Source organism: Monodon monoceros, unplaced genomic scaffold (assembly GCF_005190385.1).
Source record: "Monodon monoceros isolate NGI ecotype Baffin Bay Population unplaced genomic scaffold, NGI_Narwhal_1 Super_Scaffold_12, whole genome shotgun sequence".
In the NCBI taxonomy this organism is placed as follows: domain Eukaryota; kingdom Metazoa; phylum Chordata; class Mammalia; order Artiodactyla; family Monodontidae; genus Monodon; species Monodon monoceros.
Window position 1 is genome coordinate 162,312,725 of NW_021703768.1, and position 26,007 is coordinate 162,338,731.

Genomic DNA, 26,007 nt, shown 5'->3' on the forward strand with positions numbered 1-26,007 from the left:
GAAACTCAGAAGACATGCCCCGTATACGTGATTCAAACTACCATGAGGGCACGACTCTCCGAGTCCGCCCGTGTTTCTATCCACACGTACTCTTTTTCCTCCTAATAAACACTTTACTTCTTTCACTACTCTTTGTCTCTTTGTGGAAATTTATTTCTACAAAGCTGATGGGCCAGGGCCTTATCACTGGCCATTGGTCTAGTGGCTAGGATTCAGTGCTCTCACTGCCACAGCCTGACTTCAATCTCTGGCCAGGGAACCAAAAATCCTGCTTCAAGCCGCTGCAGGCAGAGGCCATCTGAGATCAGGTAGTGAGGAGCTTTATAGTAATGGTTCAAAGAGGAGGGCGTGATCAGCTCGTGGACATTCTTCTGATTGGCTGGTGGTGAGGCAATTAATGCCGAAAGCTCTGCTTCTCTGTACACCGGTGCCAAATCGAACCTCAGAGACAGAGTTTTGGGTGAAGTAGAAAAGGATAGCTTTACTGCTTTGCCAGGCAAAGGGGGACACAGTGGGATCCTGCCTTGAAAAACTATGTGTCCCGACCCAGGAGGATTTGATGAGGAGTTTTTTTTTTTTTTTTTTTTTTTTGATGAGGAGTTTTACAGCAATAGTTCAACGGTGGGGTTGCTGACAAGATTAGGGTGTGTGCAGGTAGTTTGCCATCATCCATGCCCATGTCGTTTTGAAAGTTCTCATTTAAAGAAGCACTTTCTCATCCCACCATACCTTTGGGTTATAACATCTGCCTTGTGCTTGTGGACGGGAGGGTGGACAACAGTTTGAAAGACGAGAAAATAGAGGCCCAACGTCACCTGAACGTAATTCCACTTCAGCTCTTCCCCCACCCCAGTGGGTCGGGAAAAAAGCACTACTGGGGCAGGACTGAACCTACCCAGTGACCCTGACCCACCCCCCAAGCCGGCAGTCCATACCTCTGCTGAGTGACCTTGTCGCCCGCTGAGGCTGCAGGCCCGCTGATTCCCACTTCGCTTCCGGTTTTGTGAGCCGGAAGGGGGCGGGGCCCTAGGGAGGAGCCTAAAGAAGCCAGAGGGGCGGCCATGTTCCTGAAATCGCTCCAGCCTGGCGCCACTTACCAAGGTAAGTGGACGGAGCTAGAGAGGAGAAAGATTCTTGGAGGGCGTGGCCTGGGCAGAGATAAGGCCTGGGGGCGTGACCGGGGCTGAAGACCAATCCTAGAAGGCGAGGCTGAGCGTAGGTACAGGATCTGGTGGGCGGGGCTAAGCCGGGCTCCAGGCTCAGGGTCTGAGCTGGGGGAGGAGTTCAGGTGTGAGGGCGGGGCTTGGGCGGGGCCTCGCTTCTAGTTGGCCAGTCCTCAGGATATCCAATACAGGCTTTTCTTGCTCCTTTTCTCTACCATTCCGAGACCCTTATACAACAGAACACCAGGTTTAGGAAGGTATCTGTCCACAAAGGGATCATCCTCTGTTTACCCTGTTTCTTCTTTAGGGTGTTAAAGTTTAAATTTTTCTTCTTCAGTGGGTTGTATCTTTCTATTAGGTTAACTCCTAGACACTGTACATACATACATCTAAATTTTCGTTTCATTTCCCATTTGACTATTTTTGGGGAGTTCTGAGAGATGAGGGATGTGCTCTGATTTAAATCATAGGTGTAAATCAGAGTATCCTGCTGATAAAGTGTATATTCAACAAATACGAATTCCTTTCATTTTTCCCCTTATGAAGGGTGAAGAGGAATACAAATGTTAGCAGCTTCTCTTAATTCCTGTGTTACGAAGTTATAATATTTTTCAAATAAATTTATTTATTTTTGGCTGCGTTGGGTCTTCATTGCTGCTCACAGGCTTTCTCTAGTTGCGGAGAGCAGGGGCTACTCTTCTTTGCAGTGTGCAGTCTTCTCATTGCGGTGGCTTCTCTTGTTGCGGAGCATGGGCTCCAGGCACACGGGCTTCAATAGTTGTGGCACACAGGCTCAGTAGTTGTGGCTCACAGGCTCTAGAGCACAGGCTCAGTAGTTGTGGTGCGTGGGCTTAGTTGCTCCGCGGCATGGGGGATCTTTCCGGACCAGGACTGGAATCTGTGTCCCCTGAACTGGCAGGCGGATTCTTAACCAGTGTGCCACCAGGGAAGTCCCAAGAAGTTATAGTGAATAATTTACATGGCAAATCTGGTGATGTGCTGCCATCTGCTGGGAATCAAGGGTATTAGATTCTATCTCAACTGGCTGCTTTTGAAATCAACCATAAAACTTTCCTTAACGTATTGGAAAGTTCTCATTTTAAGAAAGCATTTTTCAAGACTGTACTTTCAGGGATCATTTCTATAGGTCGTTTCTAGAGAAGTTTCTCTGAATGTGTAGAGCACCTGAAACCACGAGGAGGAGGTGTGGTGTTCTGTCCTGAGCATGAAGCTTGTTATTGGTGTTGCTTCTGCAGCTGCCATTAGCCATTGATGATCGCTCTTCTCTTCCTTTGGGAGAGTGAGAGGGAGAGAATGCCATCTGAGTAAAAAAATAAATAAGAATAATAAAAATAATAAAAATTTTAAAATTAAAAAAGAAAAAAGAAAAGAAAAGAATAAACAAAAAGAGGGAAAAAAACAAAAAAAAAGAGGAAAAAGATTTTTTTTAAAAAAGCATTTTTCCTTACCACTATATCTTTGGGTTCTAACAGTGTTTAGTGCTTGGGCTTGCAGCAGGGAAGAGCGACAGTTTGGCAAATGGGAAAACTAAGGCCCAGAGTTATCTAGACACAGTATTTCCACATTACCCCCAGCAATCAGGCTGAAGGAATTTGGGGACTGTGAGAATTTCTGGAGGAAGAATGAACAGCAAGTGCAAACGTCCTGAGGCAGGAAAAGTTTGGCCTCTTTGACCAACAGCAGAAGCTCAATACCTAAAATGGTTGAAGTGAATTGTGAAGGTTGGAGACCAGCAGGAGATAAAATCAGAGAAGTAACAGAGTCAGATCATATGAGGCCATCTGGGCAACTGTAAGAATTTTGGGTTTTACTCTGAGTACGGTGGGGAGCCCCTGAAGGGTTTTGAGCTACATTATCTGATGTATATTTTTAAAAGATCTCTGTCTTGTGTGTGACTCCATGGAAGCAAATATAGAATTGGGGAGGACAATTAGAAAGTTAAGGCAATAATCCTGATGACAGATGAAGATGTCTGGACAAAGGTGGCAGGGGAGGATGGAAGGAGTGGGACAGTGCTCTGATGCTAGAAGTAAGGCAGAGCCGATGACTGTCTGCTGATGGATTTGTTGTGTAGTTTGGGGGCAAGGAGTCAAGAATGACTCTGAGGGACTTCCCTGGTGGTGCAGTGGTTAAGACTCTGCGATCCCAATGCAGAGGGCCCAGGTTCAATCCCTGGTCAGGGAATTAGGTCCCACATGCATGCTGCAACTAAGAGTTCACATGCCACAACTAAGGAGCCCGCCTGCCACAACTAAGACCTAGCGCAACCAAATAATAAAAGAAATATATAGATATTTTTAAAAATGAGGATTTTTGTTTGTTTGTTCTGTATTGTCAAATAAAAATAATTCTGGACATTGGCAAGAGGAGACTTCATTCAAAATGGTTATTGCAAGAGGGAGAACACTCCAACGAGATCTGCAAGCATCTTAACGAGTTAGGCAGAAAAAGGCTCTTCTTTTGTTGGGGGAGTTTCTCCCCAAGAAGCTCAGGGGATATCTTTGCATTTAAGGAGGTGCAGTGTACATGGCTGACATTAGCTTTTGATTGCTGAGGCATCTATTTCAAAGATATCCGTTTCAGATAAATCTATTACCAGTTGCATAACACAGTTACTAGCTAAACAACCAGATAGAAACAAGGTTGCCCCATCCACGAAGGTCCTCTTTTAGCGATCCCTGGGCAACCTAGTTAACTGATTGTTTAAGTGATCGCATTTTTCTCTTCCTGCCCCCTAGTTCCTGCTCTTATGTTTTAAATTCACCAATACAGAGTGAAACCTTAAAATACTTGTCACCCCACCCTCCACCCCAAGAAAGACAGAACCCAGGTCTGTGCTTCCTATCTCCTTCTATCTGAGACCTTAGGCATGCCCTCGTACCTCTTAGGACCTGTGACTAATAAACCTTGTTTTTTCAAGTTCCCTGTTGATTGTTGCTGAGGTGCTTCTTGAAATTCTCAGTGAAAAAAAATTAGTAGCCAATCTAATAAAGAAATAGAGAATTTTATTCTAGCCAACCTGAGGATTATAACCTGGGAGACAGTCTTTCAGAAAGCTCTGAGGACTTTTCCACCAGCTACAGGTCAAAGCACAGTTATATACATTTTTTTGAGAAAAAGGTTATACATCAAAGTGACATGCTGAGAGTTCACACCGTACAGATCTGCACGTACAAGGCAAATAGTTAATCATTGTGACCTTTTACAAGATTAAGAAAGGAATGTTATCTCCCAAGGAGTTACCTTGCTGGTGCCAGGAGAAAATTGCTCTTTACAATCGGGCAGGTATTCCTGTGTCTTCTAAGGAGGTCTGGTTAATGTATAATGCAGAAACACATTGTACACACAAGGAGAGGAGGTAGTGGCCCAAATGGGCAGAGAGAGAATCTATGTTTAATTTTTTCTTGTCCAGCCTTAAAATAAATTTATTTCATCACAATCATAATAAGAAACCATAAGGGCCAGTCCAGCCACATAGCAGTGGCTCAGGTTGGGGAAATGTCTGTGGAGGCTCGCTGCATTTAGTCTGGGCCCAGGTGAGTGCTCCAGGCATCCCTAGCTGATAGCATCCTTGTCGATAGGCTGAGATAGACACAAAACAGGTATGGGGACTTCCCTGGTGGCGCAGTGGTTAAGAATCCGCCTGCCAATGCAGGGGTCACGGGTTCGATCCCTGGTCCGGGAAGATTCCCCATGCCGTGGAGCAACTAAGCCCTCAAGCCACAACTACTGAGCCCATGTGCCACAACTACTGAAGCCCGCGCGGCTAGAGCCCGTGCTCCGCAACGACAGAAGCCACCGCAACGAGAAGCCTGCGCACCGCAACAAAGACTAGCCCCCGCTCGCCTCAACTAGAGAAAGCCAGCGTGCAAGCAACGAAGACCCAACACAGCCAAAAATATGTAAATAAATACATTTATTTTTAAAAAATCAAAAAAAAATTTTAAACAGGTATGCATCTACTTTAGTCTGAGTTAGGGCAGAAACTCCATTCCTCTGGCTCCCTGGGTCCGAGTGGGGGGAATTTCAGCTGAATTTCAGCTGAAGCAACAGTTCTGATCCCTCTCTGCACATACACGTGCACACACTTTATCTGAATAGTGGGTTTGGAAGAAGGAGCTGAGTTTGAACGGTTCACACCCTTTCTCTCTGCCTTTTGGAGTCTTCTGGGCCCCAGGCAGAGGGTATTTTGATCAGGCTGGGGCCATGCAGTAAGCATCTACAGGAGCCTTGTGGTTGACCAGCTCTGCCATGCCCGAGTAGGTCTGGCAAATTTAGGGGTGAAATATCAGAAAACCCACCAGGCTGCATAGTGGAGCCACGTGTTTCAGTCCTGCTTTTATGGGCCATGAAGCTGATGTTTTCATTGCTGATTCCTGTGACTGGTCTCAAACTCAGGAGGGAAATGAAGAGATGCCCATGATTGTTTTTTGTCCAAAGTCACAATAATAGACTGCCAACTAAAAATTGTCACTTGCCGTCTGGTTCTACAAGAATGAAGTCACTAGCCACTGCAGTGGCTAACCTTCAACTCCTGCAAGGAGTTCAGGGTGGAGATCAGGAATGAGGTACTCTGTTCTCTGGGAAAAACTGGCAGAACAGGTCTTCTGATAGTTAGATTTTTCAGAAGATTTTATCAGTCTAGTTTCTTCCATCTTCTCATATTTAGAAAAGCACTAAAATTATTAACGGAGACATCTGCCCCTTGCGACTAGCAGCAACCTTCTACCAAATGTGTGCTTGATTGCACGTATCCCCCTTCATTAAGGTCATATGTATACTGACCTCCTCCCCTACCTCTTGGGAGCAGTTCTTCAGAGCTATCTGAGAGGCTGTCTCCTGGGCTATAGTCCTCATTTTGTCCCTAATAAAACTTAACTCACAACTCTCACATTGTGCATTTTTTTTTCAGTCAACAAGACAAAGAAAGTTTTAGAAGACGATAAGCCAAACTTACAATGATTCCCTGCGGGCCAGAGATTAGAAATAGATTCAATTTCTGTAATGTTAAAATTATTTACAAGCAGGTATTATTTTCAACATCAGGAAAATTTCTTGTTAACCAGAAATTATATGTTTTTTAAGGCTCTTTTTTAAAAAATTATTTATTTATTTGGCTGCACTGGGTCTTAGTTGCAGCATGCGGGATCTTTAGTTGTAGCATGTGAGATCTTTAGTTCCCTGACCAGGGATTGAACGCGGGCCCCCTGCATTGGGACTGCGGAGTCTTAACCACTGGACCACCAGGGAAGTCCCAAGGCTTATTTTATACTTTACTTTTTTAACTGAAGTATAGTTGATTTACAATGTTGTGTTAATTTCTTCTCAAGAATTATATGTTTAAACGCAAATAACCATCCATCAGTGAATGGATAACAAATTGTCTCTAGCCATATGATGGAATACTACTCAGGAACAAATTTTTTTCTTAAGTTTTTTGGTCACGCTGCAGGGCATGCGGGATCTTAGTTCCCCCGACCACCAGGGATCAAACAGGGGCCCCCTACAGTGGAAGCATGGAGTCCTAACCACTGGACTGCCCGGGAATTCCTGGGAACAAATTTTTGATCCCTGCAACAGTCTGGATAAATCTCAAAATTATTACGCTGGGTGAAAGAAACAAGACCCCTCCCATACACACAGAGAAAATAACACACTATATGATTCCATTTATATAATATTGTAGGAAAAGCAAAATAATCTATAGTGACGGAAAGATCAGTGGTCCTGGGGACAGGAACGGAGGGAGGGTTATGAGGGGCCACAAGGAAACTTTTGGGGGTGATGGAAATGTTTGTTATTTTGATTGTAGTGGTGGTTTTATGAGTGTACACATGTCAAAAGTCATCAAATTACTTAAACATGTGGTTTGTTATACATTAATTATGCCTCAGTAAACTAAAAAAATTTTTTTGTCTAATGGAGCACAGTTACTGGGCCATCCTTTCACATAATGTTCCATGTCAACAAAGCAAATTCACATAATGGTTAGGATCATGGAATAAGATTACTCAAGTTTTGCTACGTCATTAGCTGTATGGCTTTGGGCAGCTTAACTTCTCTGTGCCTCAGTTTCCTCCTCTGTGCCTTTCTCACTGGGCTGCTGATAGGAGTCTGTACATGAAGGACTGAGCACAGTACCTGACATGCAATAAGCAAGCACTTGATAGCTGATACCTTACCTTCATGGGATGGTGTATTTTTTGTTTGTTTTGTTTTGGGGGGTTATTTTTTGGCCACACTGCGTGTCTTGTGGGATTTTAGTTCCCCAACCAGGGATTGAACCCCGGACCCTTGGCAGTGAGAGCTCAGATCCTAACCACTGGACAGCCAGGGAATTCCCATGGGAGGGTGTATTAATCATGTTTTTTATTTTCTACATTTTATGATGCTTTGACATCTTAGGTCTTGCAAACCTGGGGAAAAACCGCCCCTCCCAGGGTTAGCTAGTTCCTAGAGATAGCAAACCACATGCCTGGGAGCACGCTTCTCATATGCAAACCAGTCAATCCGATCACCTCCTTTATCTAACCCTGGGACCCTAAACCAACATTCCCTCTGCCCTAAATCATCCCAGGGCCATGTAGCATGCAACTAGGGACCACCCCTAGAGCCTAGAACCCACTGAAATTATTTATTTATTTATTTAAATGCCTTTAAAAACATATTTATTTATTTATATATATATTGATTTAATTGTTGGCTGCATTGGATCTTAGTTGCAGCACGCAGGATCTTTCTTGCAGCATGCGGGATCTTTTGTTGTGGAACATGGTCTTCTCTCCCTAGTTTCAGCCTGCCGGCTCAGTTGTGATCCCACACCAACCAGGGATCAAACCCACGTCCCCTGCATTGGAAGGCGGATTCTTAACCACTGGACCACCAGGGAAGTCCCCCACTGAAATTATTTAAACCATCCAATTCTTAGCTTGCTCTGCTGGCCTCCCCTGCCTCTCCCATTCCTTCCAGCAAAAACTATAACAGAGGCTCTGGCCCATGCTTTTCCCTCACTCCTGCTGACCAGTCCTGGTGCGCCCCCGTGTGGCCGTGCTTGGCATGGCATGCCCCTGCTCTTGGGAATTGTAGTAATAAGCCCTTCTTTAAAGGACAGTTGTTGGAGGATGGAGAGAATGAAGAGACCACCGAAATAAGAAAGCATCTTGAGACCGAAGAACAAGGCAGGCAGCTCCATATAATCCATGGATCAGTTTGTTAGAGGGTAACTTGCTCACAGGGTGGGATCAATTGGACAGCGATCCGGAAGCATTCATAGCCTCACTCCACACCCCCGAGGGGCCATTTGGACAATTTAGAGTTAACCTAGGGGATGGGGGAATGTGCTTGGAAACAGGATGTGCGTTCCTAAGTCAAGATTTATAAATGGGTAACTAGTCTCATGGGTGCCGGGAATACATCAGCAGTGAAAGTTTTCATCATTGTTTGGGGCCTAACAGAGCATAGAGGCCACCTGAACCTAATGATTATGAAACAGTATTAACTACAAAGCCCTTGACGACAGAGAAGTCATCTACTGTACAGTACAATCTTGCATAGGGTCAGTGGAAGGACAGGAGGAACAGGGCCCAAGATGGTGTCAGTTATGCTAATGGCCATACAACCGCTGTCTCCACGTCTGTCACCTTACTATACGTGATTAAAACAAGTTCCAGGTACATTCTGTCTTGTTTTATTTTGGTGGGGGTGAATTAGAAAAAAAAATAGCTTTATTGCTTTGCCAGGCAAAGGGGGCCACAGCAGGCTAATGTCCTCAAAACTGTGTGTCCCGACCTGGAGTGGGGTACTGAGGAGTTTTATAGTAATGGTTCAAAGAGGAGGGCGTGATCAGCTCGTGGACATTCTTCTGATTGGCTGGTGGTGAGGTAGGTGGGAGTCCGCATCATTAACCTTCTGGTTCTCACCGTTCTGGGGTCTAAATGCTTGTGGGCACCATACCGTTAGTTAACTTCTCCCACCTGGTGGAGGTTTCAGGATCTGCAAAACAGCTTGAAGATATTGTTATGTGTATCCCTTGAGGGGGGTACCAGGACCCTGTCCCAAGGCTGCACTATTGTCCACGTACATTTTAAAACAGATGACAGGGACTTCCCTGGAGGTCCAGCGGTTGACACTCCACGCTTCCACTGCAGGGGGCACGGGTTTGATCCCTGGCTAGGGAACTAAGATCCTGCATGCCGTGCGGCGTGGCCAGAAAAAAAAAATGTATATACATATGTATAACTGAGTCACGAGTCACTTTGCTGTACAGCAGAAATTAACACAACATTGTAAATCAACTATACTTCAAAAAAAAATTAACGCTCATTTCATGGGTGGGCACTTAGGATCATTATCAGTCTGCCACCTGCATCTTTCAAGTGGTTCAGACTCAAAGGGCAGGAAAAGGAGTTGCTACCTTTTGAACCCCTAAAACCAAAGCCACCTGTGAGGCCCTTCTAACCTCTCCCCATCATCTCTCTGACTTCACTCTTGATTGCTCACCCCGTTCCCTCGGCCACTTGGACCTTCTTCCCATCCCTGGAAATTGCCAAGCTCACTCCCATCTCAAGTCTTTGCCTTTTCTGTCTTCCCCAGCGCTTCCTGGGGCTGGTTCCTCACCTCTCAGCTCTCGGCTCAGAGAGGCCCACCCTGCCCACTCAACCAAACACGTGTGCCTCCATCACGTGGCCCTGGTTTATTGTCTCAGAGTCTCTGAAACTGTTCCACGCGTGTGTTCACCTGTTTATCATCCTGTCTTCTTCCTTGTCTGTTTTGTTCACTGCTGTGGTCCCAGTGCCTAAAACCATGCTTGCCAGAGAGCGGAGGCTGAAGGCACATTTGTTGAATGAATAAACCAAATGCTTTTTTGAAAAACGTGATTATCTTTCTTTAATAGCAAAATAATATATATTGCGCAAAACTTGGAAAATACAGAATACAAAATACTGAAAGGACAACTTAGAACCTTTATTAACATTTCGATCATCAAAGCATGAGTTGTATCTGCCCTTCTCTCCGTGTCTCCTGCGTGCATGTAGGACTATCAGTGGTGTGTTGGCGTGTCAGTGGTGTGTCGGCGTGTCAATGATGTGTCAGTGTGCTGGTGCACATGCGTTGACAGCCCTTCCAGGCTTCCTAAGGGGCCTTGACCCCTTAGGTCTCCCTAACTCCTAACCCACCCTTCCACATCTGTCCTGTTCCTGAGAATGGCTATTCATCCAGGACCTTCTCGGGCCTCAGGGCTGGTAAAGAGTAAGGCTTTGCAACATAACCGAGAGGTAGCTATGGTCTTCCTCATTTCTAGAGGTGAGGACAGGGCCTCCGAGAGGCTGGCTGATGTCACAGAGGCCACACAGCTGGCAAACCACGATTCTAATGATCTGGAGGAGCCAAGGCTTAGGTTCTCTCTACCTGTGGCCTTCATAGCTCTCCAGCCGGATTACCTGCCCATGGTAAGGTGCTGCTCAGAGGGTCTGGGACTCATTAATAAAAGCTGAGAGGGGTCTCAGGCTCGGCTGGTGCAGTCACATCCACCAGTCCATGGACTCTTTGGGGCAGGCCCTGACAATGACCATACAGTGGGGTAGCCCCTTAGACAGGATCCTCTCCGCCTCCTGACCCTCCCAGCCCAGCCCCTGCAGCTCAAGGACCCTGAGCTTGGGCATGGTGAGGCAGGAGGAGAGGATTTCATGCGGGGAAGGCATTTCTGGGGTGATGAGCGGCCCCAGCAGGCACAGACTCTCCAGGGCCGGCATGCCCTCCAGGACCGACAGGCCAGGGGCCGAGAGGCCCCGCACGGTCAGCCGGATCTTCCGCACATCTCGGAGGTGGCGGCTGATGGCCAGGAGGGTGCTGTCGGCCGAGAGGGTGCAGCCCAGCACCTCCAGCCTCTGCAGGTAGCTCAGCTCCTGCAGGCCCATATCCAGCCCGGTCTCGGTCACCCGGTAGGTGCCGCCCAGCACCAGCGAGCGCAGCGCGCGGAAGCGCGTCAGGCCCTGCAGGTGCTCATCGCGGAAGGCGGGGACACGGTCCAGCACGATGCACTCAAGCAGGGGCAGCACGGTGGGGTCCTGCTCCTTGAGGAGCCAGGCCATGGAGATCTCACAGCTGTGCAGCTCCAGGGTCTTCAGGGTGCAGGGGAGGCTGGTGATGGGCACCATGCTCAGGTTGGCCACGTGCAGGCAGAGGCGCTTGAGGTTGGGGCACTTCTGGCCCAGGGCCCTCATCAGGGCGGGGGACAGCTGGGGAGCCTGGGAGCCCGAGAACAGGTAGCCGCCCATCCGCAGGGAATGGAGCCGAGATGCCATGTACCGGCGAAGGAGGTGCCACATGACTTTAGGCCGCATCTGTAAGAACCAGAAATGGGGTGTGGGGGGGGGGGTGGCTGTGACTGGGGGAGAGATGTGGGGCATCTTCCAAGGCCCCCACCTGCCTGGAGACAGGCAGTCCCCAGCTGGGGCTCTGATGTTCCCTGGGAATTCTGTCCTTCCCTCACCAGCCTCACGCAACCAGATGCCTCCCCAGGAGCAACAGGATGATTTAATCTGTTTTGACCTCTAGGTTGGAACAAAAGCAATGGCAATAAAAGACCATAACAGATCTGTCTCTAGCAAGAGAGTGGATTCTCGTTATCTTCTGCAGTAAGCAAGAAAGTAAATCCACCTGGCAATATTTTTATCCCTTTCTTAATGACTACCTCCTCATAGAAATAAGCAATACAAAATAAAACTGAAAAAGGCTAAAACTGCCCAGGGTAAATTAGATCTAGGTTAAAAGAAAAAAATAAAAATCACAGCTTGGTAATAGTGAAAGCTGCAAAAATTAACCCTGGGAAGTTAGACTTAGTAGAAAACAAACAAACAAACTATAACTAACTGGTACCCTGTGCATTTCATTATATGTACATTTTAGCTTCAAAAAAAAAAAGGACAGAAAAAAGAAATTGTAGGGACTTCCCTGGTGGCGCAGTGGTTAAGAATCCGCCTGCCAATGCAGGGGACAAGGGTTCGAGCCCTGGTCCAGGAAGATCTCACATGCCGCAGAGCAACTAAGCCTGTGCACCACAACTACTGAGCCTGCGCTCTAGAGCCCGCGAGCCACACTGAGCCTGCGTGCCACAACTACTGAAGCCTGCGTGCCTAGAGCCCGTGCTCTGCAACAAGAGAAGCCACCGCAATGAGAAGCCCACGCACCGCAACGAAGAGTAGCCCCCGCTCTCCACAACTACAACGAAGACCCAACGCAACCATAAATAAATAAATAAATAAAATTAAAAAGAAACTGCATACCATAAAATCTGTTGATGAGTTTTTTTTTTTTGTAAATATGACTTTTTTATTAGCAAAATCCACGATCAGGCAAGAGGATATTTTGCTGCCTCTCAGTTACACCTTTTCTGTTGGGTTCTTGGTATCCCTAATCCTTTTATTCCTAAATTCTTTTTTAAAATTTTTTATTGAAATATAGTTGATTTACTATCTTGGGTTAGTTTCAGTGTACAGCAAAGTGATTCAGAATATATATATATTTTTTTTACATTGTCTTCCATTTTAGGTTATTACAAGATTTTTAGTATAATTCCCTGTGCTATACTGTAGGTCCTTGTTGGTTATCTATTTTATATACAGTAGTGTGTATATTTTAATCCCAAACTCCTAATTTATCCCTTCTCCCTGTTGACTACTCTTGACAGAGGAATCAAATCTTCCTGATAAAATTTGGACCTGCAAGTTTGGGCCGAGGGAAAGGGACTCACTAGAAATACTGCCCACTAAAAGGGAACTCACAAAAGTAGAAGCGACCGTTGGCAAAATTTTAAATGGCCACGAAGCCAGAGGTTGAATCCCTTTTACTTGTAAAAGGACAAAATTAGAAAATCCTTTAAGTTTCATAATATCGAACACTGGCCAGGATGTGGAGAAGCAGTTCTCAGGTCCTGCTGGTGGCACTTGGTCTGGTTACTTTGGAATGCGATCTGGCGGGTTTTACTGAAATGTAAAATGTGGGCACCCACTGGCACCTGTTTTGTTTTTAAGAATATGGGAGCAGGAATTCCCTGGCGGTCCAGTGGTTAGGACTCCGCACTTTCACTGCCGAGGGCCCGGGTTTGATCCCTGGTCAGGGAACTAAGATCCCACACAAAAAAAAGGCGGGGGGGGGGAGCATCTGCTGCTTCTCTGGGAAAGAACAAGGTGACCTGGGTGACAGAAGTAGGGAGACCTTACTTTCCAATTTTTATTATTTTGTACCTTTTGAATCCTGTGTATATCTTTTTTGTGCCGCCCCCTCATATTATTTTTTAAAACTAATTTTTCAGTTTGTTTAAATGCACATACTGCCTGATCTAGTTAAGACCTCTTTTGTGGAATTTACCCTACAGAAACATTGGTTTCTGACATTGTGGTTTTAACAGCAAAAACCAAATGTCCACTGATAAGATAACAGCCATGTAGGTAGTAACTAAGAACAAAGTAGATCCAGAGATATGAACCCTGGTAACTCCTCAACACATGCAGGAAAGAGTGGCAAAATGATACTTTAAAGGTTAAAGAAAAAAGAAACAATACTATATATTTTATATGGGTACAATTATTCCAACCATAATGGCTAACTTGTATTGAGTACCTACTGTTTGCCAGGTGCAGTGATGAGCATTGAACTAGAAAGCTCACACAGTACCTGGTTGTGTAGCAGGTACCTCTGGAAAAATGCAGTGGCCAGAATCTTGTTGCAAGAGTACAGCTATGATTCAACACAGCCTGACTCCAAAGGCCAATCTTGCTCTTGTAACCACTTTACTTTCCTTCCCTTATACAGGCCCAAGGGTATAAAGGCATAGAAGATGGGATAGAAGGAAATATTCCACACTTATAATAGTGGTTACTCTGGGGAAGGGTTGAAGATACCAGGGGATGACTGTCAAAGGCTCTTAGCTTCATCTGTGGCAATGCTTCAATGTTTTTTTGTTTTAATTTAGATATAACTGACATATTATATTAGTTTCAGGTGTACACACAATGGTTCGATATTTGTATATCTTGTGAAATGATCACCACATAAGTCTAGTTAACATCCATCACCACACATAGTTATACTACTTCAACATTTTTACAAGAATTACTCATGACTTGTGTGATTTTTAAAAATTAAACCTCAAAAAGAGAAACGCAAAACAAATGTTCTAGTTAATCTCTATTACGTATGCTAAAGCATTTAGGGATGAAGTGGACTCTTGTCTGCAACTTATTTTGAAGTGTATTTAAAAAATAAAATGGATTGATGGATGGAAAGAGGGATGGATGGATCGGTCAACAGGGGATAAAACAAATGTCGTTAAATACTAATAGTGGGCAACTTCGTGTTCTCTGTACTATTCTTTCAATTTTTATATATGTTTGAAATTTCTCATAATAAAATGGCAGAAAAAAAAACTAAGAACTACATTATTATGTAATGTGTTAGTTTTTTAGTACAGAAAAAATAACCATTTTTAAAGGTGATTTCACTAAAAATAATTTCTATACAAGGTCACAATTCCTTATCCAAAACTCCTGGAGACAGATGGGTTTCAGAATTCAGAATTAACGTGGCACAAATACCATATATAATACCATCAGAAGGGTCAAGGGCAGCACCTTGTTATCAGATTAATATTTTTCAGTATAACATGACTTTTATTCCAAGTGGGATAAGGAAAAGGACATTAATAGCCTCACCAGTTCACATTAGGTGTTGCCACCAAATGAATTTGTGCCAAGCTTACAAAAAACCTTTTCACTTTTCTGGCTTTCTGATTTTGGAATAGCAGATGAAGAACTGAAAGTGAGAAAATATAAAGGATCCTACCTCTCAGAAATTGTACTTCTAGGTTTCAGAGTAACTGGTACCTGGATGCAAGAAGACAGACACAAGGACATTCTTGTGGAACAAGAAGCAACAGCATTAGTAACACCTTGAAAGTTGTTAGAAATTTGGAATCTGGGGCCCCCACTCCAGGCCACTGAATCAGAATCTGCATTTTAACAAGATCCCCATAGGTGATTCATATGCACAGTAAAGTCTGAGACACTGCCTTATAAAGCTGTTCACAACAGTAGAAAGTTGGAAATAACCTAACCATCTGTCAACAGGAAAATAGATAAACAAATTGTGGTATATTCATTTAACAGCAGTTAAAAGGAATGAATTAGATTTACAAGTGCTGATTAGAATAAATCTCAAAAGCGATGTGTGAATAAAGCTGGTTATGTAAGTAAAACAGCATTTAACTATCTAAAGAGTAGAGCAGCATTATCTAAATTTTAGAAATACGTTAACAATATTGTGTATTGCTTACGGGCACACACATAAGAAGTAAATAAAAACGCGAAGGGATACAAATCCACTTTATGATAGTGGTTACCCCTGAGGAGGGTTTCAAAAAGTGCAAGAGATATACCTAAAAATGTTGTATGCATATGTGTATATATAAACATTTGTATGTGTGTTTCACAAGATCAGCAGTAAATAAGGCCAAAGGTTAAAAAAGGTTAAATCTAGGTAGGGGGGGAAATAGTTTCAGATATTATCCTCTGTACATTTCTACATATATTTGAAATAGTTCATAATAAAAAGAAAAAAATAAAATGCAAATGGGAGAAAGTGGAAATGGTGTGCCTGCACCACTCAGGAGATTAATTCTGGAAATAAGTTGACTATGGAAAATGATTTCTCCATGAAAACTCATCAATAAGTCCTTTCCCTGCACGACTTTGGTAACACCCATTCTGGAGGTGGGGAAACTGAGGCCTGGAGGTCACAGTGGAGCAAATAATTGACGCGGCCGGGATGCACCCGGAACAGCCTCGCTCGAAACACAGGGTTGGAGGCGTGGTCCTCGAGGTCGGGCCAGCCCGACCTGGGCCCAGACCTGCCCGGTCAGCCCCGCATACCGTGTAGAGCGTCAGGTCGACATGTCGCCACAGCCACCGGTCGTCCACCAGCCTCTTCCAGCGGTGACAGACCCTGGGGAAGGGGACCCGCCGTTAGAACGTCCCGGCCCCGCGGGGACCAGATGTCCATCTCCTGGTGCACCCCCCCCGCCCGGCCCTTCCCTCGCGCGGGGCGGGGCCGCACCTGGAGATGCGGATCCTGTCCCGAACCGGAAGGTAAGAGAAGATCTCCAACAGGACAGAGTCCGGCAAGTCCGCAAAAGTCGCCATGATCCCGCCGACACGCACTTCCGCTTCCGGCGAAAGGGACTCGTTGACTCGCCTTGGAAGCCCCTAAGAGACGGCAGGAAGTTAGCGTGCCGGCAGGGAGGTGGTCGTGGCTTCCGGTAGCCGGCAGAGTTCTGGCTTTCCTCTTGCGGGGACGTGGTTGGGCCCTGGAGCCAGACCAGCACGGGATCCGAACGCGGCACCGAAGGTGGGGTTAGGGACTAGGACGAAGCCCGGAAGGCGTGGCTAGGGCGATGACGATACCCGGGGGCGGGGTTAAGGGCGGGAACGAGACTCGGGGGCGTGCCTGGGGAACTAGGACCGCGCCCTTAAGGCGTGGCTAGAGCGGTGACGAGGCCCGGGGGCGGGGTTAAGGGCGGGAACGAGACTGGGTGAAAGCACGGCTGGGGCGGTCACGAGCCCTGAAGGGAAGGATTGAGGGCGGAACCAAGAGCGGAGGACAAGGCGGAGAGTTCCAGAATAAATTTGTAGAAGTGAAATAGCTTGTTAAAAGGCGTGTTGAATTTTTCGCTTTTATTGATGGCGCCAAATTGTTCTCCACAGAGCCTGAACTGACACTCCCTCCAGATATATATCACTTTTTTTTCTAAATATATCACTCACTTTTAAAGTTGCAATTCATAAGGGCAGTGAAATTTATTCAAACATTCCCGTATTGATGAGTATTCACGTTGCTTCCAGTTCTATCACCGCAATATCGGCGCTAAACATTCTCTTTATATATGTATGTACATGCATATGTGTGTGTATATATATATATATATATATATACACACACACATACATATGTAATACATACCTCCTATGTTTTTATTTCTATAGGATAAATAACCAGGAGTTGGGTTGATGGGTCAAAGGACATGTGAAGTTTAATTCTGAATAGGTTTTGCCAAATCACACTCCCAAGAGCCTGTAATGGCAATACATGGTTTTGGGTTGTTTTTTTTGTTTGTTTTGGTTTGGTTTGGTTTTTGCCGCGCTGTGCGGCTTGCAGGATCTTAGTTCCTCGACCAGAGTTTGAACCCGGCCAGGGCAGTGAAAGCACCGAGTCCTAACCACTGGACCGCCAGGAAATTCCCTGGCAATACATGTTTTTAATACACACAAAGAAATTGGAGACGTTGAAAACTGTTTTAGAAATAAATGCAAACTGGGACTTCCCTGGCGGTCCAGTGGTTAAGACTCTGTGCTTCCATTGCAGGGGGTGCAGGTTCGTTTTCTGGTGGGGGGATTAAGATCCCACATGACGGGCAGCCCGGCGCCCCCCCTCAAAAGAAAGCAAACTCATTAAGATGTATATGTTAGGGCTTCCCTGGTGGCGCAGTGGTTGAGAGTCCGCCTGCTGATGCAGGGGACACAGGTTCGTGCCCCGGTCCGGGAAGATCCCACATGCCACGGAGCGGCTGGGCCCGTGAGCCACGGCCGCTGAGCCTACGCGTCCGGAGCCTGTACTCCGCAACGGGACAGGCCACAACAGTGAGAGGCCCGTGTACTGCAAAAAAAAAAAAAAAAAAAGATGTATATGTTAAATGTGTGCAATTTTGTATATCAACTATATCTGAATAAAGCTTAAAAATCTGTATGCTTTCACTTATCCATAAATAAATAAAAAGTAAAACACTGTGGTATTCACCTATCAGATTAAGATGAGGAAGCCAGAAAATACCCACACTAGCCTTGGTGTGAGGAAGTAGACCTTCTCAACCACTGCAGATGGGGCAGAATTGATGCAAAATCTTTGAAGACAGTTTGGCAATATCAGATTGCAGCCCCTGTAGGGCCCAATAATTCCACTTCTAGGATATCAAATTGTCAGAAAGAATGAGGTAGGTCTTTCTGTGCTGTTTGGAACAATCGCTAGGATATTGTTTTCTTTTAAAAGCAAAAGGTGTAGAGAACAGTGTATATAGTTTGATCTCGTTGGATATATATATATATGTGTTGTGTTTCATTTTATACATAAAGGCCTGTATGAAAACAAAGTCATTCATTTCTGCCCTTTGACACAACTTAAAATACTGTATGTTACTTGAAAATACAAAGTCCCTATCTCCATTGAAACGCGTTATTGACATCTGAGAGGTTTCATCATTTTCTTGTGAGGCTCTGTATCACATGTTTGAAGACACAGAGATGAAATGAAAACTTTTAACTGTAATTGTCCCTGCGGAGGGCCTGGGGTCTGGAGGGTGAGGAAACTTGATGCTGCTGTATATAATACTTCTGTACTGCTTGAATTTTTACCATGTGCAAGAAAGTTCCAAATGTTTATTAATAAATCCAACCCCTTTGATATATTTCCTCAAACAAGAGCACAGAAAAAAATGCTTCATGCTCTGGCAACCATTTTACAACTGTGGAAGAAAAGACCAAAAGAATCACATAGAGGTCAAGTTGCTTGCCAGGGCCACAAGCCCAGATTTTTCTGATGCCAGAGCATGGGCCTCTATCACAGTGCTCTCCGATTCCCTCTGGAAAGCCCATGCCAGCATGCAGGGGCGATGACTCCTCTGCTCCCAGCGCCTTGGGCTTCCCCTTCACAGCACCTGTGTCACACTGTATTGCAAGGACCTCTTCACTTGTCTTCTTTACTTGTCTTCCTCCTGTATCAGACTGAATTCTGGGGTGGCAGGTCGGCCTTGGACACTGCTGCATCTCCAAGGCCTGCTGACAGGCTGAGATGTTGGGAGAAGGGACCTCCTGAGCAACTCTCTCCACCTCTAAGATTATTTCCCCTCTGGTGAACCTTTAAGTTCAGCGGAACGCAGGTGTCCCTGACCCCAGCTCAGTTACAGGGGTTTCCTAAGAACCATCTCCTCCCCATCAAGCATACAGGAGTGGAGGGATGGGAATCCCCAAGTATAAGCTCCTTCCTCTGGGTCAGAAACTTAGGCAACAAGGGGCAGAGGGGCCCTGCCCAGCTTGCTCCTTGAGTTCTGACCCAGAACTCTCCCTCCTGGGAAGCATCTACCTCCTCACAAGAGCACCTCTGACAGCAGGTCCTTCGGCTGCCTAGACGGGAGGATGGGACTGTCCTGGCCCCTCAACGGGCAGGCACTGAGGCCCTTCATGGGAAGCGCCGAATGATACTTACCAGGATGTGGAGAGAGGTCTCTAAGGTGAGGTGTCCTGTCTCCTGAGGCCTTTCCCCCTCCCACCTGGCTCTGGAGGAGGCAGTCCATGCAGCAGTGGCAGCCTAGTCCTGGGACTTCCCATTGCCCATCCCCTCCACTTCCTCAGGATGCCTTAGCCCAGTTGGGGCTGGCGGCCCCCGACTAGATCCCCACTACTGCCCATGGAGCCCAAGCCCCCAACAATCCCAGACTTTATATTCCTCCCCTTTCAGCAGCACTCCTCACCCCTTTCCAATCTCCCCCAGCCCATAACTCAGCATCACCATCCTATGCCTTAGCTCCCCCTTTTTTTTTTAATTTTTAAAAACATTTGGGGTTTTTTTTTTTTTTGGCTGCACCACACAGCTTCTGGGATCTTAGTTCCCTGGGCACGGATTGAACCCGGGCCCTCGGCAGTGAGAGCGCAGAGTCCTAACCACTGGACCGCCAGGGAATTCCCTAGCTATCTTTGAATCAAACATTGAAAAAATAGAACTTCTTGTTTTCAAAAAATAACATTTACTTTTTCTTCTGATTACAAAAGTAACATATGTTCATTGTAGGTAATCTGGGAAAACACCAAAAGCACCAAAAAGAGGAACATGAGACACAGCAATTCCACCGTCTAGTGGTAAACACCATCAACATCTGGTGTGTCCTAGTATTTCTATGTGAGTGGAAAAATGTGTTCCTTCCAAACTTTCTAGGGCACATTAGTCCCCTCAAGCTCACCCTTGACCTTCCCATCTCCCCCTCTTGCCCCATCTGTTCTTCTGCAAGAGGACTGTCAGGGGCTGGTCCAAGACCGATTCTTACTACAATCCTAGGGTGGGGATTGCTCTCCCCATTCATAGATGAGGAAGATGAGAATCAGAGAGGGGAAGAGTTGAGATCACACAGCTTAATATTAAGGGGTTTTGACTCATCTGTCTGGATCCAAAGCCTGTGTCTCCAATCTGAATAAGCTTTCCATTCAGATTCCCTGCCCTCTCAAGCCCACTCAGAGGAATTCTGCAGGGGTCGGAGAAATAACGGATCAAAGTCCTGAGGCAGGAAGGCCCCTGAGTCTAGTGTTTGAGGTGGGACTCCTTGGGCCAGTTCCCTAAGGCAGGACAGTCCCAACAGGGTCACAGAGCATCCTCCCTTTCCCCAGGAAAGCATCTCATGTCTTCCACCTAATCTCATATCCTAGATTGAGAAGGCGGATTGGGTGAATCAGAAGTGGTGGCCCCGCGGCTTCCCTGGTGGCACAGTGGTTGAGAATCTGCCTGCCAATGCAGGGGACACGGGTTCGAGCCTTGGTCCGGGAAGATCCGACACGCCGCGGAGCAGCTAAGCCTGTGCGCCACAACTACTGAGCCTGCGCTCTAGAGCCCGCGAGCCACAACTACTGAGCCCATGTGCCACAACTACTGAAGCCCGTGCACCTAGAGCCCCCGTGCTCTGCAACAAGTGGAGCCACCACAATGAGAAGCCCACGCACCGCAATGAAGAGTAGCCCCTGCCCGGGGCAACTAGAGAAAGCCCACGCGCAGCAACGAAGACCCAACGCAGGCAAAAATAAATAAATAAAAATTAAAAAAAAAAAAGAAGTGGTGGCCCCTTTTCAGAGTGAATCCTTTTAGGCTCACCAAACTAGGAGAATCCTGTCTGCTGAGAAGGAACAGTTCAAGAGTCAGTTCCATTGGCAGGTTGGACTTAGGGAGGGGTGTTCTCTGTCCCACCAGCTCTGGGAAACCAGACCAGTTCAGGGTCTGCTTTGGCGCTGAAAGGCAAGGTTGGGAACTGGTACACAGTGCCCCCTGTAGGGCGGGAGCGACCTTCCTTGAAGATACAGACCTGGGAGATTTTGCAGTTGCAGGTAGGCGTGCAACGTGAACTCCATTCTGGTAAGTGCTGGTGGTATCCAGGCCAGGATCAGGAGGCTCCTTCACTTATTGACTGCAGTCTGCACCCAAGATGTCCCTGGGGGCAGGCGAGATAAGCAGAGGGAAGGGGTGAGCAAAACGCTTCCAAGGCCCAGCCCTGAATGAAGGCAGGGGGGCGGACGGGATGCCCGCAGGACTTGACCCAGGCTCCCCAAAGCCCTAAAGCTGCAGTTAGAGGCTCCGTCAGGCTCAGGAACGAGAGGTCATCCCCGCCCACCGAGATGCCACACCAGACGGCGTCTCGGCACAGCGAAAAGCCTTCAACTAACTGCATCCAAACGGCTGGGCGCCGGTTCATGACCTCTGACTCTCCACGCCTCTCCCCCGTCCGGACCCTCATTCGGCTCCACGCTCCGTCCACATGTGTCCCTCTACTCAGGCTCGGGACCCCAAAGCTGCTCCTGGGAACCGCAAGCCCACATCCGGCCCGGGGCTGCGAACTCCGCGGGGTGTCGACGGGCACTGGGAGGAGCGGAGGGAGGAGCTTTCGGCAGCGCACTTCCGCTTCCGGTTCTTAGCGTCAGCGCTGGTCGGGGCTCTGCCTTCGAGCGAGCTTGGTGTGGCGTCTGCTGGTGCCAGGAGATTCAAGGTGAGGTGGCCAGGTGGAGAGGCCCGGAGTAGCGGAAAGTTGATGGGACCCGGCCATCGAGGATCCGCCCGCCTGCGAGAGGCGAGGCTCGGCCTTCAGGCTACCTGAAATGGGACTGGGCCGGGACGTGGGGCCCAGGGACGCGCGGCTGCCTGGGGTCCGCGGTCGCCGTGGGGTCCGAGGTCCTGGGACTTGGGGCCCAGGAAGACTGCGATCTGGGAGATTGAGGGGGGCGTGAACATTAAGTCTCAATAACCGGGTGCCTTGGGGCCTGAGGGACCCCTGAAGTCCTGATTCTTTTGCTTCTGTCCCCGCTCTGTGTAGCTCCATCCTGAAGCCCTGATTCTTTTGCCTCTATCCCCGCCCTGTGTAGCTCCAGCCAGGATGATCGAGGTTGTTTGCAACGACCGTCTGGGGAAGAAGGTCCGCGTTAAATGCAAGTATCCACTGGCGGCCGAGAGGCGGTGGCTTCCAGAGGGTGCTTGACATGAATGAGGCAGGCAACTCAGTCTATGTTGTAGGGTGATTTTAGTTGAACCCGGGGGCAGGGGTGGGAATGGGGTCCTGGCAGAGTGCATTCACTACTGGAAATGTCCTTGTCGCGTTCTATCTCCCCCTTCCATTTTCCTTAATTCCTCTGCGCCCAGTACTGATGACACCATCGGGGACCTTAAGAAGCTGATTGCAGCCCAAACTGGCACCCGTTGGAACAAGATTGTATTGAAGAAGTGGTGAGTACAGGGGTAGAGCTGGGGACTGGACAGGAGCAGGCCAGAAGTTTTTGGTTGGGGGAGGGCTGCAGCCAGCCCTTTGCTTAGGCAGAACTTCCTCAGCTTGCCTCCAGGCTGAAGGGCCTCCTTAGGCTTTTTCTTGAAAAGTTTTTATCCCGCAGGTACACGATTTTTAAGGACCACGTATCTCTGGGGGACTGTATCCTTTGACTTCTTGAGGAAGGGTCTCCATACCCGGACTTGGTTCTCTTTGTTCAATACTGGAGTCTGTATGAGATTATGCACATAATGTGTTTAACTTAATATGTGGCACATGCTAAGTATTTAGAAAATGGGAGCCATGTAATTATTTTGTTGGGGGAGGAGGGTGGTTGGTGAAATGTTTTGATTTGACTTGGCTTGTAAGACTTTGACACTTTTCAGTCAAAGTATTTATTACTGAGCTCCACTTGAGTTGGGTACGGGAGGTCAGAGTGGAGGGAGACTCGGGCATGTTTGTTGTGCAAAAGGAACATGAACTTTTTTAAAAGTTTGGATTCTTTTCAAATTAAAATGATCCAAATTAAAATGTGGCCACCCTGACCCAACTGTGACAGATGGGAGGGGTGGGGATGGATCCCACAGTGAGGATTCCTTAACACCTGTACTTCAGATGAAATCCACGATGGGATGAACCTGGAGCTTTATTACCAATAGGGCAGAATTCCTTCTCCCTGTCCTTCCCTCTTCCCCCACCCTCGCCCCCCACACTAATATGGATGCTTGTGTTTGAAAACTCATGTTAATAAAAACTTAGAGGCTGCTTCATTCACTGTTGTCATCTTTGAGTGAGGGCTATCTCTTGAGGGGAGGGTTGGCATCTGGTCATCACTATATTCTCAGTACCCAGCTGCTCAATAAGAGTTCAAGATTGGATCAATGAGGGAGCCAGTAGACTGGGAGCCTGAATGGAAGACCAGAGCTCTGGGGCTAGCCATGTGTCTCTGAAGGTCAAGAGATCCTGGGATTATTGTCACCCTAATAGACCAAGGAACCTCTGGGTAAGGACAATAGATGTAGTAGTTAGGAATACAGGTTTAGATTCAGAGAGACTGTGGGTGGAATCCCAGCTCTGCCACCAACTGTGCCCCTGGGCAAGTTACTTAATCTCCCTTAACCTTCATTTCCTTATCCAAACTGGAACCAACAGTGTTTACTTCAGTGTTGTGTTGTGAAGTGGTGATGAGATAAAGCATGATTAAGCAGCCACAGTTCTTAGCGCTTATGAAATCCTTGTGGACAGAGTGAAACAGTGTGGCATAGGCTATAAGAAGAACCCAGCCTCAACAGACCAACTGGGTTTGAATTTTGATCATTAGCAGTGGAATTTGGAGGAGTCAGACTCTCTGATCCTCAGTTTCTTCCTCTAAAAGGGGGAACCATGATGACAATCACGTTTCCATGAGATAATGATGAGATAATGGAGTTAAAACAGCAGGATGGGGCTTCCTTGGTGGCGCAGTGGTTGAGAGTCTGCCTGCCGATGCAGGGGACACGGGTTCGTGCCCCGGTCTGGGAAGATCCCACATGCCGCGGAGCGGCTGGGCCCGTGAGCTATGGCCGCTGAGCCTGCGCGTCCGGAGCCTGTGCTCCGCAACGGGAGAGGCCACAACAGTGAGAGGCCCGCGTGCCGCAAAAAAAAAAAAAAAAAAAAAAAACAGCAGGATGCCTGGCATTATTAGCTGTCTCCTGCCTTCTTCCCTCAGGTTTGAGTAGACAGGACCCCAAACACTCCATTTCTGTTCCCCTGGCCACAGATCCTGGGGTCAACCTTGGCCCTGTCCTTTCCCAGAGCCACATTCTGGAGCTGCTTTGAGAGTTTCACCTAGAACCTTGCTCCATCCCTTCTCCCCTCTCTGTGTATTGACTTGGCTGATCCTCCTCAGGACATAACCATGTTCAAGTCTAGCCCACTGCCCCACCCAGGCTCCTGCCTGCCTTTTGCCACCAAGCTTCTTGGGATGCAGACCTGCCGGCTGCCTGGGGTGATGGTCTCACCTTGGTCTCCATTGGCCACCTCCCTACCTGCTCCCTTGGCTTCCTTCTTGTCCCTAGGACTCCACTTCCTCCTGACAAGTTAGAAATCTCTGTTTTCTGGTAACCCTGCTCTTATAGGTCAGTATCCTCCTTACCTGTCTGCTTAAAAAACAAACCCCCCCAATTTTTTTTTTTTTAATTTCATGACAACCTTGACAAGGTGAGTCCTTGTTTTCAAATCAGCATAGAAAAGTACAGGCCAAAAGTAAGACCCCACTCCTGGCCCCATTCTCTCTCCTGAGGTCAGGCCTTTTTCAGTGCATTTATATAAACTTCAGTTTTATTTTTAAAAAGACCGTGCCAATAACTACTTGTAAAAAAAAATCCAAATGTTTTGTTAAAAATTGTTTCTTATTTTTATAATATCCCCACCGACAGTGGCAATAATTAACATTTGAGTGAATCCAGAAGTTTTCTGAAATACAACCTATAGTTTTTATACAGTTGGAATAATTATATATTATGTAGTATTTGCATACCATTCAGCGGTTTGCTTTTTTATGCTTTACTTCTTTCTATATAAATTATCTGTTTCATTCTTTTTAATTAGTATTTTTACTGATTTTTGTTTGCTTTTTTTTTTTTTACATAAAAGGGCAGTATGCAGGGATTTTTGTGGTGATGGAACTGCTATGTCTGGAACTGTAGTGGTGGATGCAGGACTCAGCATTTGCCAACCAGGACATAGGGAGAAAGATGGAATGCAGGCTGTCAAATAAATCTGCCTGTATTACAAATGAATCACATGTCCCCATCAAAGGGGTTAGGGGAGAAAGGAGCTGACCTAAATAACCTTGAGAAAGTAATTTGATTTAATACTGTAAGGATAAAGAAAAAAGAATTATACACAAACACTGTACTTTAGTTGGTAACTATGTTCCTTACAGTGGTATAACTTAGCAAATCTGAAACTAGTTTTGTACATTTATACACACACAGGGTTGGATAATATATTGTATATAATTAGAGCCAGGTTTCTTGCTGCTGGAGAAAGAAGTTACAAATAAAACTAGGAGAGGGTACAGTGGAAGGGAGTGGGTAGAATGAACCCTGTGGGGCTGGATTAGAGTTGGGAGTTATCAGTGTGGACTCATGGTTTTTGTTTAATATGTTTACAGACACATGTAGAAATACAGACATGTGCATATATCCATATATTTCCTTTACCCAC

At 46.6% G+C, this 26,007-nt stretch overlaps 2 protein-coding genes and 1 non-coding gene across 3 annotated transcripts; 2 read left to right on the top strand and 1 right to left on the bottom strand.

Moving 5' to 3' along the window:
- Window positions 1–2,279: 2,279 nt before the first annotated feature.
- LOC114893530 lies at window positions 2,280–2,490 on the top strand. The gene has a single exon (XR_003792946.1). It is a non-coding gene; the product is annotated as a small nucleolar RNA U3 (small nucleolar RNA).
- Window positions 2,491–10,043: 7,553 nt separating this feature from the next.
- FBXL12 (F-box and leucine rich repeat protein 12) lies at window positions 10,044–16,910 on the bottom strand. Its single transcript, XM_029215573.1, has 3 exons — window positions 16,296–16,910; window positions 16,112–16,184; window positions 10,044–11,527 (listed from the first exon to the last, which is right to left on the bottom strand). Exons 1-3 carry the CDS (start codon window positions 16,379–16,381, stop codon window positions 10,706–10,708), a joined length of 981 nt encoding a protein of 326 aa, XP_029071406.1. The 5' UTR covers window positions 16,382–16,910; the 3' UTR covers window positions 10,044–10,705.
- Window positions 16,911–21,924: 5,014 nt separating this feature from the next.
- Window positions 21,925–23,565, top strand: UBL5 (ubiquitin like 5). Its single transcript, XM_029217733.1, has 5 exons — window positions 21,925–22,029; window positions 22,403–22,469; window positions 22,677–22,760; window positions 22,922–22,959; window positions 23,413–23,565. The coding sequence occupies exons 2-5, from the start codon at window positions 22,414–22,416 to the stop codon at window positions 23,454–23,456; spliced, it is 222 nt and encodes a 73-aa protein (XP_029073566.1). The 5' UTR covers window positions 21,925–22,029; window positions 22,403–22,413; the 3' UTR covers window positions 23,457–23,565.
- The last annotated feature ends 2,442 nt before the right edge of the window (window positions 23,566–26,007 follow it).